Source organism: Phacochoerus africanus, chromosome 2, assembly GCF_016906955.1.
Source record: "Phacochoerus africanus isolate WHEZ1 chromosome 2, ROS_Pafr_v1, whole genome shotgun sequence".
Classification (NCBI taxonomy): Eukaryota; Metazoa; Chordata; class Mammalia; order Artiodactyla; family Suidae; genus Phacochoerus; species Phacochoerus africanus.
The window spans coordinates 67,238,119-67,258,240 of record NC_062545.1 but is presented as its reverse complement, the minus strand read 5'-3'; the positions used below and the strand labels follow the sequence as shown (position 1 = coordinate 67,258,240).

The 20,122-nt window shown below is 38.3% G+C and overlaps 1 protein-coding gene across 1 annotated transcript in view; it reads left to right on the top strand.

Annotated features, from left to right (window-relative positions):
• Window positions 1–20,122, top strand: part of SIM1 (SIM bHLH transcription factor 1) — a 74,627-nt gene that overhangs the window by 30,425 nt on the left and 24,080 nt on the right. The window contains exon 10 of the mRNA XM_047761579.1: window positions 11,146–11,314. Within this exon, the coding sequence (XP_047617535.1) occupies window positions 11,146–11,314 (169 nt within the window). The remainder of the gene's footprint in view (window positions 1–11,145; window positions 11,315–20,122) is intronic.

Sequence of the window (20,122 nt, the reverse complement as noted above, 5' to 3'; positions counted from 1 at the left end):
ATGCTGAAATTTGAGTATCACTGCTCCATAGAAAGGAGCTAATAACTAATCAATGAAAGATAATAGATGAGGCTTACCCTATTATCCCTTTCTGAGTCATCTATCTAAAGCCATAGAAATAAATGTCTAACAGTAGATTTTAAACATCAACCGGTAGACCATTCTTAAGACATCTTTGTGGGGCCAAGGAAACTTCTTATGCCATAAAAATCATAAAAACAGGCAGCTGCTTATTCTGTCTTTAGTAATGGGCTCTATAAATAATCATATATTCTGTGTAGTATTATATAAGCTCTCTGACTCTAAGTATGGAACAATGAAAAATTTGGCCTTTTAGTGAGCAATTCAAAATCTCCAGCAATAATTCAGAATTTACTTTATAAAGGCAACTTATCTACCAGGCATTTTTTTTAAAATTTCTTTTGTTACTATTTTATTTAAAACATTTTTTTTCTTTTATCAGCTGCACCCTTGGCATATGGAAGTTTCTGGGCCAGGGATTGAATCTGAGCCACATCTGAGACCTACGCCACAGCTGCGGCAAAGCCAGATCCTTAACCCACTGTGCTGTGCCGGATATGGAACCAGCAATACCACAGAGACAAGCCAGATCATTAACCCACTGCAGTGCAGTGGGAACTTCATACCAGGCAACCTTAAATAATATCTGAATGCCAAGGCACATAATGATGATGATGATGACGGTAATAATAATAACGGGACATTTTTTGAATTGTGAATTTTTATTCATAAAATGCATTTCAAATTTATTTTAGCTGTTTAAATAATAGAGTTTAATATATATTTAGTTAAGCATTACAGTAGTAAGGACTTAAGGAGATTAGAAATAAATGAATCCAATTAAAGAACAGTCTGTGAGATTTGATATGTCACAGGTATGAATGAACTGTTTGCACAGCAACTGTAAAGAAACCATTAAATGATTAACTATCTAGAAAAGGTTTAATCAAGAATAAATGCTATAGGACATGTTTTAAAATATTTAAGTTAAAACAAATGAAGACGTGTGCACTTCAAAACATTGCATTGTGCCATCTTATTTTGCTGCTGCTTTTCCTAGGGAGTTCAAAGTCTGAGGTTCAAATTTTCTGTTATCTGCAGAAATGCCAGTACCTTGTGTTGTATAGAAAAGGGCAGAGCTTGCAGCAGTGCCATGAGGTTTGGCCTTGTGGGGCCTCCCAACACACTATAGGAAATTTGGGGACCCTGTGATTGAGGATAGGACTCAAATTTCCCAGTGTTGTGGGAAGAGTATTTATTTATGAACAGATATCTTTTAATGTTCCTGGATTTTGTGTGGAGTTGAGCATAGGAGGTATGTTCCTTTTACCCTCTCTTCCAGATAGTTTTGGGGTTTAGAAATCAGCTTTGTAAAGGTCAGAAGAACTAGTAAGAAAGCTCTTCTGTGAGAATAGAAATTTCCAAATACAAAGTATTAGGTGACGGTTTCCCCATTACTTACCTATCTTAGGTATTGGAAGAGTTCTAAAGAGACTGTGCGTTTGAAAAACATCAGCATAATAAATGACAGTGAAGGTGAGGGGAAAGGACAGAGAGGTTGGGGAAGTGAGAAAGAGGAAAGAGATGGAAAGTGGGGCCAGAGTAACGTGTACATTTTATTTATTTTATTTGTGAAAATTTTAAAAAGTAAGAAAAACTGGAGTTCCCGTTGTGGCGCAGTGGTTAACGAATCTGACTAGGAACCATGAGGTTGCGGGTTCGGTCCCTGCCCTTGCTCAGTGGGTTAACGATCTGGCGTTGCTGTGAGCTGTGGTGTAGGTTGCAGAAGTGGCTCGGATCCCGCGTTGCTGTGGCTCTGGCCTAGGCCGGTGGCTGCAGCTCTGATTCGACCCCTAGCCTGGGAATTTCCATGTGCCGAGGGAGCGGCCCAAAGAAATAGCAAAAAGACACACACACACAAAAAAAAAGTAAGAAAAACTTGGTTGATATTACTATAATTTTTCCTTTCTTATAGATTTGGCTTTTTTTTTTTTTTTTTCCCCCTCCAGAAAATTAGGGATTCTGATTGTGGGAGAGGAGACCGACTGTTTTTAATTTATGCCTTTGATGAAAGAGGCAGCACATTTTGCATTTCATTTAACTTTTAAAGACCAACATTTTATCTCTTACCCACACCTCATCCTAAGAAAGTAAGAAACCAAACAGCTATGAGATCTATAGAATTTTGAACTTATACCAGGAAGATTCACAAACATACCTAAAACTTTAGTAGCTAGATATAGAATAAATTTCTGAGCAAAAAATAAAGTTCCCCAGAACAAGAAATGTGGCCCGAAGTAGGGTTTAGGCCATTTAAGCAATGACAAATATGCCATATATAACTCAAATGAAACTAAATTGTTTTAAGAAACTCCATGGAAAAATGTTCTTTTTTTCAGTTATAGGTAATAATTTAAGTTATAGTCTCCTAAGAAGGAAACATAAATTCCTGTAATTCACTGGAAAGCCTTCAGAGACAAATAATTCTATAAGATAGGAAGGGTGGAAAATAGATCAGAAAGTAAAATCTCTAGGTACTGAGACATTTAAAAATTATGAATGGGAGTTCCCTTTGTGACTCAGTGGTAACAAATCTGACTAGTATCCATGAAGACATGGGTTTGATCCCTGACCCTGCTCAGTGGCTTAAGGATCCGGCGTTGCTATAAACTGTGATGTAGGTTGCAGATGCGGCTCAGTTCTGGTGTTGCTGTGGCTGTGGTGTAGGCTGGCTGCTACAGCTCTGATTGGACCCCTAGCCCAAGAACTTCCGTATGCCACAGGTGTGGCCCTAAAATGACAATAAATAAATAAATAAATAAAATTACAAACATGTGTGAGAAATTAAACCTATGGGAAAAGAAGTTTAGTAGTGCTTTCTCTTTTGTAATTTAACACTATTCATCAAGAAGAAAATCTTAAAATATAAAGAGAAATTGGGGAATAATATCACAATAGGTAGGAGTGACTGAAATTTGAGTGTTCTTTTAAGAAATTTTTTTCTGATAATAAACATCATACATGTTTATTATAGAAAAAATTAAGATACTGTGGAGTAATATAAAAAGAAAGTAAAGAATGTCATTAATCTATTTTCCAGATATCACTATTCACATTTTAGTTTTTCCCATCCCACATTATTGGCATGCATATACATGCCCATACTGTACATGTTAAAGAGGTAATTTTTCATTTTATCAATAGTATTTTTCACATCATTGGAGTAAAAAAAGTTAATGACTGCATAATATTTTATCACATTGGTATATAAGTAATTCTTCTAAAATTGGTTCTTCCTATTTGATTATTTACAATTAACTATAAGAAATTATGTGGATAAGCACTCTAGTATATATGCTTTTGATACTTATCTCTGATTTTTTCATAAGCTATATTCCTAGAAGTGGAATTACTGAATTTAAGCTATGAATACCCCTAAAACTGTTGATAAACACTGCTAGTTTGCTCTCTTTCCAGTAGTATATAAAAATGCCCATTTATTTCACCTTATCTTCATTGAGGTTTATTATCATTTAAAACATATTTACCAATTTGAAAGGCAAAAATGACATTTGATAGCCACCTTAATTCACACAGGTTATTACTAGTAAGGATAAACCTTTAAAAATTGTTTCTCAGCAATTTATGCATTGTTTACATTCTTTTCATATTTTTCTTTTTCTGCTGTACCAGCAGCATCCAGAAGTTCCCAGCCCAAGGACTGAACCCAAGCCACAGCAGTGGCAATGCTAGGTCCTTAACCTGCTGAGCCATCAGGGAACTCCCCATTTCATATTTTTCTCTTGCAGAGATACTGTATTTGTTACTGATTTTTAGAAGCGTTTCTCAGAGTTCCCCTTGTGGTGCAGTGGAAACGAATCCAACTAGTATCCATCAGGATGAGGGTTCGATCCCTGGTCTCTTTCAGTCGGTTAAGGATCCGGCATTACTGCAAGCTGTGGTGTGCGTTACAGATGAGGTTCCAATCCTGCATGGCTGTGGCTGTGGTGTAGGTCAGCAGCTGTAGCTCCATTTGACCCCTAACCTGGGAACCTCCATATGCCTCAGGTGCAGCCCTAAAAAGCAAAAAAAAAAAAAAAAAGTGTTTCTCTGGGGGTTTAAAGCACTATTACTACTCACCCCTTCAGTACAACTGTAATCATTCTAAATAAACAGTTAAGGATGAAACTAATTTAGTATTATAGTTTGGCTCAGTATAACAGATACTATGCCTGAATTATAACTTGAAAAAACAGTGCATTTAATTAATACACTAAATACATAACACTAAAACAGTAGCATATGATTTGATTCTTTGATTTAAGATCTCCACAGACCTTCAGAATGATCAGTATTAAACATAATCTGGGAATTTTAAAATCTCTCCCATGAATTTGCTAATTTAGCTGATATTTTCTTCCCAATTATGTAGAAAGATTTGCCAGTTTTGTGAATTTTTGGTCATTTGGATTGGAGAGGAATGAAAGTTCATTGCAATGAGAGCTATTTTGTTAATCACTTGCAAGGTGAGCATCTGTTTCCATAAAATACCGTGCTACAGAGTAAATAAGAAACTCAGAAGCAAAAGCATTTTGGAGGTTGCTGTTGGATAGACTGTTCACTATAAGACAGAAGTGGGCGATGAGCCACAGGGGCAGGGACGGGGGCAGGAGCTCAGAGGAGGGGCCATGAGAGACCACTGTGGCCAGTGGGGAAAGGAATCAGTCAGACACAGTATGGCGGCAGATCTGGATTTAGCTATATTTCAACTTGTGTCATGGATTTGTATGAGGGTACTGCACAATCCCTGTTGTGAGGATGGTTGGTGTTGCCACATCACAAGACGTGACAGCTTTTTGACTTATTTTTTGTTTGTGATTCTTTGCCTATTGTTTACACCCCGGTCTTTCCTTCTTGAAATCACAATGTGATAGTAAACCTCATTCATGATCAAGTAATATTTACTCTCACTGAAGGGAAGGGTAAGCCATCCCTTACCTTTATGGGGTTGTCCACTCCAGAGCATGTTGGACGAAGTCTACAAATGGAGGGGAAAGAGGTTTCTAGGCAGAGGCAAGGTTTACATAAAGCCCAAGACTTTGGGGGGAACTACTAAAATCACCAAATCAAATGGAGAAAACCACAAGGAGCAAACACAAATCCACTTATTAGTATGAGACTATTACATTTCCAAGGGTGCCTTAGCCTAATTTCCCAGCAGATTGTTTTAGTCTGTGAGCCCCTCGCAGTATGGAATCCTCCTTATCAACTATCTCTGCTGGGCTCGGTGGGAGCCTGAAAATGAAACATAAAGTAGGTCTCTCTGCTGTGGAGGTTTACCCTGTGGCTAGGCAGTAACTCTGCCAGAATATAAAGAAGGTCATGCACTTCGTGTAACGGGGACTCTAGAATCCAATTAAAAAGTTTAGTATAAGGCACAGTCGTTCCCACTTAATCCGATCACGGTTTAATGCAATCCTCTGCTTATTTCAGTCAGCGCCTTTGGAGCTAAATCAATTGTATGTCTTTGTTTCCACGTTTTCCCCAGTAATTTGATCACCTTCAGCTGTTAAAAAAAAGCTCAATTGGGAAATCTGGCAACATCTTTTAAGAACTGCCACGTAATACAAAGTCAACAAACTCCAGAATGGCTAGCTCTAAAACTGACATGACAAAAGCAAAACTTCAATGGTCTAAAATGGAGGCAGAATAGGGCAAGGCAGGGTTGAAGAGGAAGATTCTTGCAAAGAATCTGGACTCAACCTGAAGTGATCCAATACTGTTGATTGCTTCTCTGTACACTCATTCCAACTCCCTTGAAGGTTGTACTTATGTTGATTCTGGGTTGGCATTGTGGACACAAACCTCCCACTCAAAATGATAGACATGATATAAACACAGTTTTTTTTTTCTGAAGTTGACAGTACCATTCGCCAGTGAAGACACCTTTTATTTGCTTTGTATGGGCATCACACTGAATTCCCCATGTGGCAAGCTGGCATTTACCTTGTGAGTGGTCGTGGAAGATTGCTTAAGGAAAGGCTGAGAAGGCCAATGATGCAAAACCAGCCCCTTTTATTCTGTTGGAATTTGGGTAATTCCAAATATGTACATGACTATTATAAAGTTTAGAGTAGATTCAGATGGTTAATTCTGCAAATTGAATGATTTCTGACTGTCCATAATGGAATAAGAGGATTACTTTGGTCTGTGCAAATATGGGTGAGATTGACAAGCTGCCAGTCCTTGTGACTGCAAATTACCATTTCACATTGCTTTCAGAGCCGGGGTACCTGAGGATGTCTACAGCTCTGGTACAAGTCATTAGAGGGAGAAAAAAAAATTGTAAATTGGTTTCAGCCACTTTGAAAAATATGCCAAATGGCATATGCCATAGTTCCTCTTTCCATACGTGGATTGTACCTGGGAGAGCAACCTGAGCTGCCCTTGAGAGGGTTACCTATGGGGTCCTGAATGAGCTAGGTGGCCCTTCTCAGGAAAGCTTGAGGGCTGAGTCCTTCCTTTATTGAAGTCAGTTGAGTCAGGCTCTTCTCCATACCCATTTCAGACTGTAAGTTCTGTGCACTCAGTGTTTCACCTTATCCCCCTTCTGCATGGGGGCATTGAACAGCTTTACTAGGCATATACCTGATTCTGAGAATGTGCATGCGTGATGCCAGAATGCATCTCGCTGAGGGAAGAGGGAGATCCAGACTCTTCTTTGTGTCTGAGTTTGGAGGAGGGAAATGGGACTCGTAATGGGATTCCCATCAGCATCTAGACTTTATACAAATGAAATACTCGATTTAATAGAATTCTAAAAGTAAAACAAATGCTTTGTTCTCAGCAAATCCACCATTCAGAGCTGCTCTTGGCAGCATATCAACCACTCTTGAAATGTCTCTAAGTGGGTTTTTTTTTATTGTGGGTTTCATCCTAACACATTTTTTGAGCTGTTAGAATCTCAAACAGAGAAACAGGAAGGCCGAACTCCTTTCACAGTGTCACTCAAAGGTCTTCATTTGCTGACGTAGTAATAAGGAACTTACCTTAATAAATATTTTGGCCACACTGCAATAGGATTTAGAGGCTAAAAAAGAACAGAGCAAATTAAAATGAGTTTGGGATGGAAAGGAAAGAAAAAACAGGTAGGTGTTGTCATGAAATGTTTTACAGTTGTTACCAAAGTGAAATTATTGTTCGGGAGAAATCAGGTGCCAAAAAATGCCATAGAGGGTGGAAGTTAGGAAATAATACTATTTATTGAGCATTTACTATGTTCTTGGCGCTGTGCTATGAGTTTTTCATATAATATTTCATCTGAACCTCAGCACATCCCTGTGAGTTCTAAAGAGGAAACTGAAGCCTAGCTAGGTTGTCACACAGTAAGGGGCTCAAACTGTGATCTACCTGACTTCATGATCTTCTGCTCAATTTTGGCGGATTCTTTTTTGTATGTTTTGGTGCGCACCAAAACATTAATATTTTTATTGGTGTATCCAAAGCATTTGTATAACTCTTCTTATATTTATTAGTTTATTCATGTGAATATGTAAAATTTAAAATCATTTATTGGTCCTTCAAATTTCATTTAAGCCTATTTGATTTGGAGTATTTCTATCATTGGAAACAAGGCAAAAGTTTCAGACCTTTTCAGTAGTCGAGATGCATACTGTGGGGTGTGCAAGAGAAAAGTGAATCCTTGCTTATTCTCTGCTTGTAGTTGTGATGTTGCTGTGCTGAAATGTTGTGTTAAGAATGAGTTGGCAGTGTCTTGGGAACACTGGGACACAGGTTTAGTACCCAGTCCAGCACAGTGGGTTGAGGATCCCATTACCACAGCTGCCTATAGCTGGGATCTGATCCCTGGCCCGGGAACTCCACATACCAAAGAGTGGCCAGAAAAAAAAAAAAAAAGAGGTGACAAGAATTCCGGTTTTCAGGGTTGCATCATTTTTGCTGTCAGTCTAGGCCTTTTCTCACACAGAAAGGTTGTTGGGTTACAGTTATCAGTAGTCATTGAAGACAATAATCCTTTCCTGGTTGCATTCTTGTCTTCTTCCTCTTCCATCTATAGAACTATTGTGCAAATGCTATTGGAATAGACAGAATATCTCTTCTTTTAAAATTATAATTACAATGTGTCAATTCCTCCTGTACAGCAAAGTGATTCAGCTATACATATATGTACATTCTTTTTTTGTAATATTCTTTCCCATCATGGTCCATTCCAGGAAATTGAGTATAGTTTTCTGTCCTATACAGTAGGACCTTGTTGTTTATCCATTCTAAATGCAATAATTTGCATCTACTAACCCCAAACTGCATCCAACTCCCTACCCTCTTCCCCTTGGCAACCACAAGTTTCTTCTCTGTCTATGAGTCTGTTTCAGCTTTGTAGATAAGTTCATTTGTGCCATATTTTAGATTCTACACATAAGTGATATCATAAGGTATTTGTCTTTCTCTTTCTGAATTATTTTACTTTATATGATCTATGTTGTATCCATGTTGCTGTGAATGGCATTATTTCATTCTTTTTTATGGCCAAGTAGTATTTTCTCATACAAATATATCACATCTTCTTTATCCATTCCTCCGTCGAATGCTAGGTTTTTTCCATGACTTGGCTATTGTTAATAGTCCTGAAGTGAACATTGGAGTGCATGCATCTTTTTGAATTATGGTTTTCAGACAGAATATATCTTGACTGTAATCTTCAAGGAATGTAGAATCCACTAGGAAATATAAGACATAATTACTTGAAAAATAAGATTAGAGGAGGAAAAAAAAGCTTCTGGTCCCCTCCACAGTTCCCTAAGGAATTGCCTCTGTCATGGGGGTAGTACTTAGTCCTTCTGTTTATTGCTGTCTCAGAGATACACCTCAGGGATACTTAGTAAACCCATATTGAAGGAATGAATGGGTTTAACAGTCAGGAAGGGCTTCCTTACAGGCAAGTGGGATTTAAAACTGTTCTTTATTAAGAAGGGTTTTATAAATATTTGTTGGAGGAGAGGATAAGTCAGGAAAGTATAAGTTCGGGGGTGGGGGAGAACTATTTTTGAATGAAATAAGGAGCCAATGAAGGACAAATTCTGAGATATTGTCAGAAAAATAGGTGGGCTCCACATTTTGGAGAGCATTGAGTTTCTGACCAAGAAGTGCTCAGAGTCTGTACTGTGTGTTGTCCTTAGTGGATCTGAGTGGTATATTGTGATCAGATTCCCCAAACCCAAAAGACAAATTGCATGTCCACTTTCTATATTTTTGTTACTCACATAGGAGAATTTTTTTTTTATTTGCACTAAGTAGATGGGCTATTAGCTATGAAGTCATTGTAATTTGATGACATCCATCACTGCACTGCACTTAGTGGCAGTGATATTATTGGACCTATTTTAGCTGGTTTCTATTCCTGGTCACTTGAGGAGGAACTCCTTGCCTGAATTATGCTCTTGCTTCTGCCTGATCTCTCTGTAGAAGAACGGATAAGGAAAAGAAGGCAACTGAATATTTATGGGTCCATGGAAATCTGCCAGTCACTTTTACATATAAAATTTTGTCAATCTATTATATTTAAGTTCCCTATCTTAATCAGAAGAATATTGAACATACATGTGAAAATGTTTAAAAAGGTAAACACATTAGAGAAAGGAAAAATAAGAAAAAGATAAAAGAAAAAAATAAAGCCTGCCATGAGGACTCATACTTGCTAGAGGTGGTGACGCATTGGACTTGGGCTCAGGGCTTTTTGACTTCAGTGCACAGATGGAAACAGGATGAGTTCTCTGATTCCCAGTGCTTGTGAGATAAAAAGAAATCAATGACCCCAGAGCAGCCCAGCTGGTTCTGGAACCTGAGAGAAAATTCTCCCACAAGTCCTCATAAAGAAGGCTCTGAAACATTTTATTTTGGCTGCCGGCAGGAAGGGTTGATATCCTCTTATGAAAACTGAGGAGTCAGATGAGACTCTGCTGCTTAGAAGCAAGCAGAGGTGGTAGCTGTGGGAGGGCCAAACCTTTAGTCCCTAAATACCTCAGGCAACATCTTTGCAGTGAACTCTCTGAGATACACTCTTTATCCCTGTCATATCACAGTCTGCAGTTGTTATGCTCATTTGTTTATTGTTTCTTCTCCTTAGTGGATTGTAATTTGCATAAGGGCAGGGGCTCTAAGTGTCTAATTTATCTTTTCATCTCCACATAGCACAAAGTCTGGTATATATGATCATGAAGTTTAATAAATACTGATGAAGGAGTGGAAAGAACTGGTGGGGAAGTGAAACCTAAAGTAACTGAATTAGCCTGTGGAAAGGGATTTTTAACTACTTATAAGCCTAGATACACTAGTTTGCTAGCCATATGAATATCTGGAATATTTACCTGAACGATTGATCTTGGAGCAGCTGATAGAAGACATCCTTCTTGGAGTTCCCGTCGTGGCGCAGTGGTTAACGAATCTGACTAGGAACCATGAGGTTGTGGGTTCGATCCCTGGCTTTGCTCAGTGGGTTAAGGGTCTGGCGTTGCCATGAACTGTGGTGTAGGTTGCTGACGCGGCTCAGATCCCGTGTTGCTGTGGCTCTGGTGTAGGCCAGTGGCTACAGCTCCAATTAGACCCCTAGCCCAGGAACCTCCATATGCCATGGGAAGCAGCCCTAGAAAAGGCTAAAAGACAAAAAAAAAAAAAGACATCCTTCTTGCCAGTGATCAGCCAGCATCAAATAGTCAGTTTTCTGTTGAGCTCACCCCACAAAGAAAAATTTTAGAGTAGATTTTATAATCCATATTCCACCACTGAGGTCACGAAAGCTCAGAGAACCTGACTTATAGATTTATTTTTCCGCTTATATAAAAATAATGAAAAATTATTATTATTTTTTAAATCAAGACCTCTTCATGTGCATATCATGTAATTTGACTGTGGTGCATGCAGCGGCTACATTCACATACATTGGTTAAATATCAGGCACTTCTAAAATCAAAGTGTTTGTGGCAACCAGCTATACTGATAACTTTTGCTTGCTTCCTTTTAAAATATGAATGCCTGTTCATGAGAAGAGAATATGTGTATCCATTTCCTGTTGTGGCCGATTAAGGGCTGTGTCTTCCCACCCTGCAGGGACACGGAATACAAAGGGCTGCAGCTCTCCCTGGATCAGATCTCAGCCTCCAAACCAGCCTTCTCCTATGCAGGCAGCTCTACTCCCGCTATGACTGACAGCAGGAAGGGGGCCAAGTCCAGGCTCTCCAGTTCAAAGTCAAAGTCCAGGACTTCCCCATACCCTCAGGTAGGTGCACTGCCATTCGGCAATGTCTTTCTCGTGCCCTGATTTGGTCTTGCAGTGTAGGAAGTATTAAATCTGTTTGGAATTAGTTATCTGAGTTTAATACATTTAAAACTTCTATAAATCTGGAAAGCTTTCTAAAAATATCTTCTTCCTTCTCATCTTCCTTTAAAATAACTGTGCTAGTAAAAATTGGGAGTGATCTTGTGGTTTACTGCTTTTATATGAAGGTTGTGAGAAGCTTAGTTGCAGTCAAAACCGTAACTTTATTTCAAGCAGTTTTTTCCCCCCCTGCAACAGTGAACCAGAAAGATGCAGTCAGCATAGCAAACTATGGAAAACAAGAGCTTGATGTAGAAAAATTGAATCTTAGGACAGGAACTGAAGTAAAAGGATAAATGAAGAGGTGGAGGCAAAAAATCAAGGATACATTTCACCACGAGATTTGAGCACAGCTGGATTATTTATGGGGAGGTATGAAACAAAGAGTGTCTTCCAGATGGCAGCAGTGGTAGGACAAGCAGCCCTCTTCTCATCTTTGCAAGGTGGTGAGCTGATGAGACCCAGAGGACATATTCCAGAAACACCCCAAGGTACAAAGATGAGTCCTAATGCTTGGAAGGAAAAAATGTTTTTCCTCCTCAGCCCCTGAGAGATAGAAGCTTGTCTGTGTCAGGATGTAGGCACATCCCTCTCCTGGTCTGAAGGAAGTAGGACAGAGCTGAGGCTTTCCCACTCCTGACACCCTGGGACCACCTCCATCCCTTGGGGTACCACATCCAGATTCCTGCAGTTCATTAGAGTAACTCAGAAGATGATTCCTGGGCCAGCAGAAAACCAAACTGCATTCAGAGACATTTCATCAGGTGGTCTTTATCATTTATGTGTTTAAAGCATATTTTTTAAAGTAAAAATGGCCATCTAGTGGGTCCAGAAACTAGTTCCTTACTTATCAGAGCTGTGTTATTCTGTTGACTTCTCCATGTGTGTACTGTTTGAGGAAATGCCATTTATTGAACTAATGGTCACCAAGAAGCTACTATTTGCCAGATTGTTTTAGCAGCTTGGTGAATGAAGATGAGAAGATCATGGCCACAAAAGGACTGAGGTCATATGGTTTAAAATCTCATGCAGAGACCAGATTTCTTTACCTGGACAAGAGGGAGGGGAGTAGATATGTGATGCCTGGACATTTTTCAATGTACAGCTTCTGTTATGAAGACTGAGCATTTTGCTTATAAAGTGCATTTCAGTTCAAGTCACCATGGAGGAGGAGGTTGTTCTTTTTATAAAATATCTGAGAAGGAGTTCCCGACGTGGCACAGTGGTTAACGAATCTGACTAGGAACCATGAGGTTGCGGGTTTGGTCCCTGCCCTTGCTCAGTGGGTTGACGATCCGGCGTTGCCATGAACTGTGGTGTAGGTTGCAGACGCGGCTCGGATCCCGCGTTGCTGTGGCTCTGGCGTAGGCCGGTGGCTGCAGCTCCAATTCAACCCCTAGCCTGGGAACCTCCATATGCCGCGGGAGCGGCCCAAGAAATAGCAACAACAACAACAACAACAACAATAACAACAAAAAGACACAAAGACAAAAAAAAAAATATCTGAGAAGCTTTTCTTATTACTATCCTGTACCTTGGGGAAAGGGTCTTCTTATTATAAGGAAGGATGAATTACTCCTTGGCTAATTCTATCCTTAAATGAATAGGAGTGCTGGACACATAGATGAAAGAAGGATTTAAATTAGGATATACTAAGTTAAGAAGGGGTTTGACCATTGTTATACAGAAATTATGCCACCAAAACAAAATCTCCCCACTGTACTTCTAAAACCTAACTGTCTATGTTTTCTTTCATGCTCATCTAATTCTAAAATTTCTTTAGTTTACTCTAATGGTAGACTACCTACACATTTTTAAAAAATGTTTTAACTGCCTTTAGACTGTTCCTTGCGTTTGTATGGGAAGGAGTTAATTTGAAAGTTGTACACATTTCATAGTTTTTAGAAAAAGCACAGTTTTTAGAAAAAACAGTTTTTACAGAAGACTGGAAAGTAGAAAATCACCCACTCTTCTCTCATTTTCCCTTTCTAAAATGATCTTTTCTTCTAGAAATGCTCTATGATATATGAAAAACCACTCACACGCGCACACACATATGTTCACATGTCCATATGTCACAAAAATATGTCTTGATTTTTGTGTTCGTTTTTGCGATTAATACTTGTATGACTGCAGTCCTTGGAACTTTGTGCCTATGTCTCATTTGAAATCTTACAGTCATGAATTGTTTACTTAACAGTTATGTGCCTAGTAAAGGTTATTTTTAATTGAGTTTGTTTTAGATAATCATGGTGCCAGGTCATTGACTGAGTTCCTGGTACATGGGCTACCAATATATAGAGATCAGAAATGGAACACAGTCTTTCCTTATGAGGAGGCACTCATGTAGACAGACAAGAGAACAGTCATTGGCAGTGAATTGTCCTCCAGGGTGAGCAGAGGGTCCTCTGGGGGCACAGTGGAAAAACATGACATCTAGGGCAACTCCTCACTGTTTCCACTGGAGGAAAACAACTCAGTACCATCATCTTGGATTCTAAATCCTCACAAATTTTAAAGAAAAAAAATTAGCTTCTCAAAAGTCTTACTTGATCCAAAATGTCCTTATGTTATTAAAGAATGCTTAGTTTTCAATTTTCTTACATTATTGTTATTATGTGTCTTTGACTCAGTGAGGCCAGCTGAGCATCTGCATCAGAAAGATGCTATGCTGGCCATTGTGGTGAATGAAGGTAAGGGTTGGGGAGAAGATGCTAGAATATAAAGAAGTGGTATAAGAAATGCCCTTAAGTGTTGCAGTACAGTTGGAATAAATTATATACCAGGATAAGGAGTGTGTAGGAGATGATATATTCAAAAGGCTTTAAGAGTAGTGTCAGCCTGAATGACTGGGAAGGGTGTTGTGGGTGACCTGGCCTTGAGGGTAGGTTTCAGGCATGTGCACATAACAGAGAGGAGAGTACACTTCAGAAAGACCAAGTCTGTGAGGAGATGTAGGAATGCACTGTCAGTGTGAGTGGGCCTGGGGGTGAAGAGGGGAAGGATAGGTCCCTGTGTGTAAGGACAAGGGGTTTTATGTTTGGAAGCAATTCATTGATTGGTGCCAAAGATCTACGAGGCCAAGGATTTTAGATTTTGTTTTTTGGAAAACCAGTACAGATTTTGAACAGGAAATGAGAGCATGAAAGTGGTTGAAGCAAGGCAAACTACTCAGGAGAGTCATTTTAATAGTCCTGGTGTGAGTATGGGAATGTTCTCAACCGAAGTAAAAGGCATTGTAGAAGGATGGATAAAATTGTTTTTATCCTTGGCTGCTTGTACCTCTTCTCAGTAGAGATGTACTTTGATCATTATAGGTTTATTTTGAAATTATATTGGAAAGCTCACATTTTGTAGTTAATGACACACTTGTACTGAATTTCCCTTTATATATTAATAGACACATAATAAATGATTTTTATTTACTGAATGATCAAGCTTCTTAATGGCATTTAACTTTAAATACTTCTGCCTCGTCTCAAAAATAAAGAGATTTTTTTTTAAATTATTTCCATGTTTACATATTTTTAGCAGGCAGATTTTCATCAGATTTTTCAAGAGGCCATTTCCAGAGCAACACTGAACTCATAGGATAATGGCTGGTGCCTTTTATTTGTTTTGAAAATGGTAATTTAGTGATTCTATCAATATTGTTAGGCTCTTTGCTCTAGATGTATTAGGCATATCTAGAAATTTCTAACAGATGTCTGATGAATGCAAATAGCAATGCTGCTTTCTGGAGTTATTTAGGCAATGAGACATGCACAAATGGTAATTCACTGCCACCACCCAGTTTGTCTGCAGTAGTAGATGAACTTTCAGCTCCCCTCCTGGTACAAGATGCCCTTGGAATGATTTTAGTCTTGATTACATTATAGTCACTTAATGAATGACTCAATCACCTTTGTACCTCTATGTATTACTCAGGACAAGAGAGGTCAAAACAGAATTATTTTGAATGGTGTTGAAAAAATGGTTGTGAGAAATATTATAGACCAAAGACTCTGCAGGCGGCTTCTGCGCTGCTCTAGAGCCATCTTACCATTATAACAGTTGTATTTTTTTGTAATTGTGTTTATATTCATGAAAATAGCAGCTTATTTTTCACAGTTCTGTCAAATTAGAAGTATTGAGTTTATAGAATGTATTTTTCAGACCTCATCTCTAGTCATTGCTCGCAGAGATCGCTGGTGTATTTTTCACCTGTTATTAGGGAACTTGTCATGGCTACTCTAATACAGCTGGAAGTTTTCTTGTCATAGTTTAGCCATGTCAGTCATGACTAAATTGCCTCCTGATTCCAGTTTCCTTTTAAACCTCTCCTCTTGGTATGTTTATGATTGTTACGTTTATTAGCAACAGTGGGTGCCCTCCTGTTTTACTGCATCATTCTTCCCTCCTCTTGCTTTTCCCCCTGTCAGTAATAACCAATCCTCTATATAATTCTGTAATAACACTGTGTGCATAAAACCATGTACGCTTCTGAAATCTGAAAGTGTTTAGTCACTTGTTCCAGATACACTGTAACACTTGCAGGTTTAACTTCACATCTGTTACTTTAAATAATCCCACAGAATCCTCTTAATAGTCACTGCTGGCAGTCTAGCTTCCTTTAGGTGAAGGTAGAAACTCTTCCTGCAAAGTTAGTTTATTTTTGGTTTAAAAAAAAAAAAACCCCACAAAACTCCCCCAAAACCAAAAACATCAGTGGCTGCTATGCTGACTTTTTAAGCTATAGAGAAAAGAAGGACTAAGAATTTATCAAGCATAGTTTTCCCTTACACATATTATTATTTTTTCTTAAATAAATTTTATTGGACTATAGCTGTCTTACAATGTCATGTTAGTTTCAGGTGTACAGCAAAGTTAATCAGCAGTACATATACATATACATTTATTCTTTTTCAGATTCTTTCCCCATATAGGCTACCATAGAGTATTGAATAGATTCCACTGAGCTATATAGTAGGTTTTTGTTATGGATCGATTTTGTATATACCAGTGTGTATATGCCAGTCCCCACCTCCCAATCCATCCCTGCCCCCAGCTTCCCCTTTTGGTAACCATAGTTTAGTTTCAAAAAAAATTTTTTTTTTTGGTCTTATGCTGTCCTGACCATGGGATTCCTTCCTTCTAGAAGCCTGTCCACTTTTAGCCTCACATTTCTTAGCTTTGAAATCAATTATGCAGTAAATAGAGCATTAAAATGCAAGACCATGTGTTTTCCTAAGAAAATGTAATTTACAGTATCCATGGGAATGATTATCATCAAACATGTAATGGCTTTATTTATTTATTTATTTTTAAATTACTCAATGAATTTATTACATTTATGGTTGTACAATGATCATCACAATCCAGTTTTATAGGATTTCCATCCCATAATCGCAACACATCCCCCCACCCTCTGAACTGTCTCCTTTGGAAACCATACGTTTTTCAAAGTCTGTGAGTCAGTATCTGTTCTGCAAAGAAGTTCAGTCTGTCCTTTTTTCAGATTCCACATGTCAGTGAAAGCATTTGATGTTGGGATCTCATTGTCTGGCTGACTTCACTTAGCATGATAGTTTTTAGGTCCATCCATGTTGCTAAAAATGCCAGTATTTTGTTCCTTTTAATGGTTGAGTAATAGTCCACTGTGTATATGTACCACAACTTATTGATCCCCTCCTCTGTCGATGGACATTTAGGTTATTTCCATGTCTTGGCTATTGAAAAGAGTGCTTCAGTGAACATCAGAGTACATGTGTCTTTGCGAGTCGTGGTTTTCTCTGGATAGATGCCCAGGGGTGGGACTGCTAGATCAAATGGTAGTTCTATGTTTAGTTTCCTGAGGAATATCCATACTGTTTTCAACAGTGGTTGCACCAGTTTACAATCCCACCAACAGTGTGATAGAGTTCCTTTTTCTCCACACCCTCTCCAGCACTTATTGTTTGTCGACTTTTGGATGATGGCGATTCTGGCTGGTGTAAGGTGGTACCTCAGAGTGGTTTTGATTTGCATTTCTCTAATAATGAGTGATGTTGAACATCATTTCATGTGTTTCTTGGCCATCTGTATGTCTTCTTTGGAGAACTGTCTGTTTAGATCTTCTGCCCATTTTTTGATGGGGTTGTTTGTATTTTTGGTATTGAGCAGTAGGTGGTGTTTATAAATTTTGGAGATTAATCCCTTGTCAGTCGATTCATTTGCAAATATGTTCTCCCATTATCTGGGTTGTCTTTTTGTTTTGTTTGGGGTTTCCTTTGCTGTGGAGAAACTTTTAAGTCCCATTTGTTCATTTTTGTTTTTACCGTTATTACTTTAAGAGGTGGACCTGAGAAGATGTTGCTATTCTTTATGTTAGAGAGTGTTTGGCCTATGTTTTCCTCCAAGAGTTTTATAGTATCTGGTCTTATATCTAGGCCTTTAATCCATTTGGAGTTTATTTTTGTGTATGGTATTAGGGAGTGTTCTAAATTCATTCTTTTCCATGTGGCTGTCCAGTTTTCCCAGCACCACTTATTGAAGGGGCTGTCTTTTCTCTGTTGTATATTCTTGCTTCCTTTGCCATAGATGAGTTGGCTATAGGTGCGTGGGTTTAATTCTGGGCTTTCTATCCTGTTCCACTGATCTGTATTTTTGTCTTTGTGCCAGTACCATACAGTTTTGATGATTGTTGCTTTGTAGTATAGTCTGAAGTCCGGGAGCCTGATTCCTCCAGCTCCATTTTTCTTTTTCAGGATGTCTTTGGTTATTCTTGGTCTTTTGTGCTTCCAAACACGCTTTAAAATATTTTGTTGGAGTTCTGTGAAGAATGTTCTTGGTAATTTGATAGGGATTGCATTGAATCTGTATATTGCCTTAGGTAGTATAGTCATTTTGATAATATTGACTCTTCCAATCCACGAGCATGGTATGTCTTTCCATCTATTTGTGTCATCTTTGATTTCTTTCATCAGTGTCTTATAGTTTTCAGAGTACAGGTCTTTTGTCTCTTTGGGTAGGTTTACTCCTACATATTTTATTCTTTTGGATGCATTAGTAAATGGGATTTCTTCCCTAATTTCTCTTTCTGATCTTTCATTGTTAGTATACAGAAATGCCATTGATTTCTGTCTTTTAATTTTGTATCCTGCGACTTTCCCAAATTCATGGATGAGCTCTAACAGTTTTCTGGTAGAATCTTTAGGATTCTCTAGGTATAGTATCATGTCATCTGCACATAGTGATAGTTTTACTTCTTCCTTTCTGATTTGGATTCCTTTTATTTCTTTTACTTCTCTGATTGCTGTGGCTAGGACTTCCAAAATTATGTTGAATAGTAGTGGTGAGAGTAGACATCCTTGTCTTGTTCCAGATCTCGCTGGGAATTCTTTCAGCTTTTCACCATTGAGAATGATGTTCGCTGTGGGTTTGTCTTGTATGGCCTTTATTATATTGAGGTAGGTTCCCTCTATGCCCACTTTCTGAAGGGTTTTTATCAGAAATGTTTATTGGATTTTGTCAAAGGCTTTTTCTGTGTCTATTGAGAGGATCATAATGGTTTTTATTCTTCAGTTTGTTAATGTGGTGTATCACACTGATGGATTTGTGCATTTTGAAGAACCCTTGCATCCCTGGGATAAATCCCACTTGATCATGACATACAATCCTTTTAACATATTGTTGGATGTGGTTTGCTAGTATTTTGTTGAGGATTTTTGCATTGATGTTCATCAGTGAAATAGGCCTATAGTTTTCTTTTCTTGCGGTATCTCTGTCTGGTTTTGGTATCAGGGTGATGGCAGCCTCATAAAATGAGTTTGGGAGTGTCCCTTCCTCTGCGAACTCTTGGAATAATTTCAGAAGGAGAGGTGTTAGCTCTTCTCTAAATGTTTGATAGAATTCACCTGTGAAGACATCTGGTCCTGGACTTTTGTTTGTTGGAAGTTTTTTAATCACAGTTTCAATTTCAGTACTTGTGATTGGTCCATTCATCTTTTCTATTTCATTTTGAGTTAGTCTTGGAAGATTGTACTTTTCTAAGAATTTGTCCATTTCTTCCAGGTTTTCTGTTTTATTGGCATATAGTTGCGTACATAGTCTCTTATGATCCTTTGTATTTCTGTGATGTCCATTGTTACTTCTCCTTTTTCATTTCTAATTTTATTGATTTGAGTCCTCTCTCTTTTTTGCTTGATAAGTCTGGCTAGGGGTGTATCAATTTTGTTGATCTTTTCAAAGAACCGGCTTTTCGTTTCATTGATCTTTTCTATGGTTTTCTTTGTTTCTATTTCATTGATTTCTGCTCTGATCTGTATGATTTCTTTCCTTCTACTAACTTTAGGTCTTGTCTGTTCTTCTTTCTCAAGCTGCTTTAGATATAAAGTTAGCTTGTTTATTTGAGCTTTTTCTTGTTTCCTGAGGTGGGCTTGTATTGCTATAAACTTTCCTCTTAGAACAGCTTTTGCTGGATCCCATAGGTTTTGGAATGTCGTCTCTTTGTTGTCATTTGCTTCTAGGTATTTTTTAATTTCCTCTTTGATTTCTTCAGTGATCCATTGGTTGTTCAGCAGCATGTTGTTTAGTCTCCACGAGTTTGTGTTTTTTGCAGTTTTTTTCTTGTTGTTGATTTCCAGTCATATAGCATTGTGGTCAGAAAAGATGCTTGATATGATTTCGATTTTCTTAAGGGTACTGAAGCTTGATTTGTAGCCCAGGATATGATCAATCTTAGAGAATGTT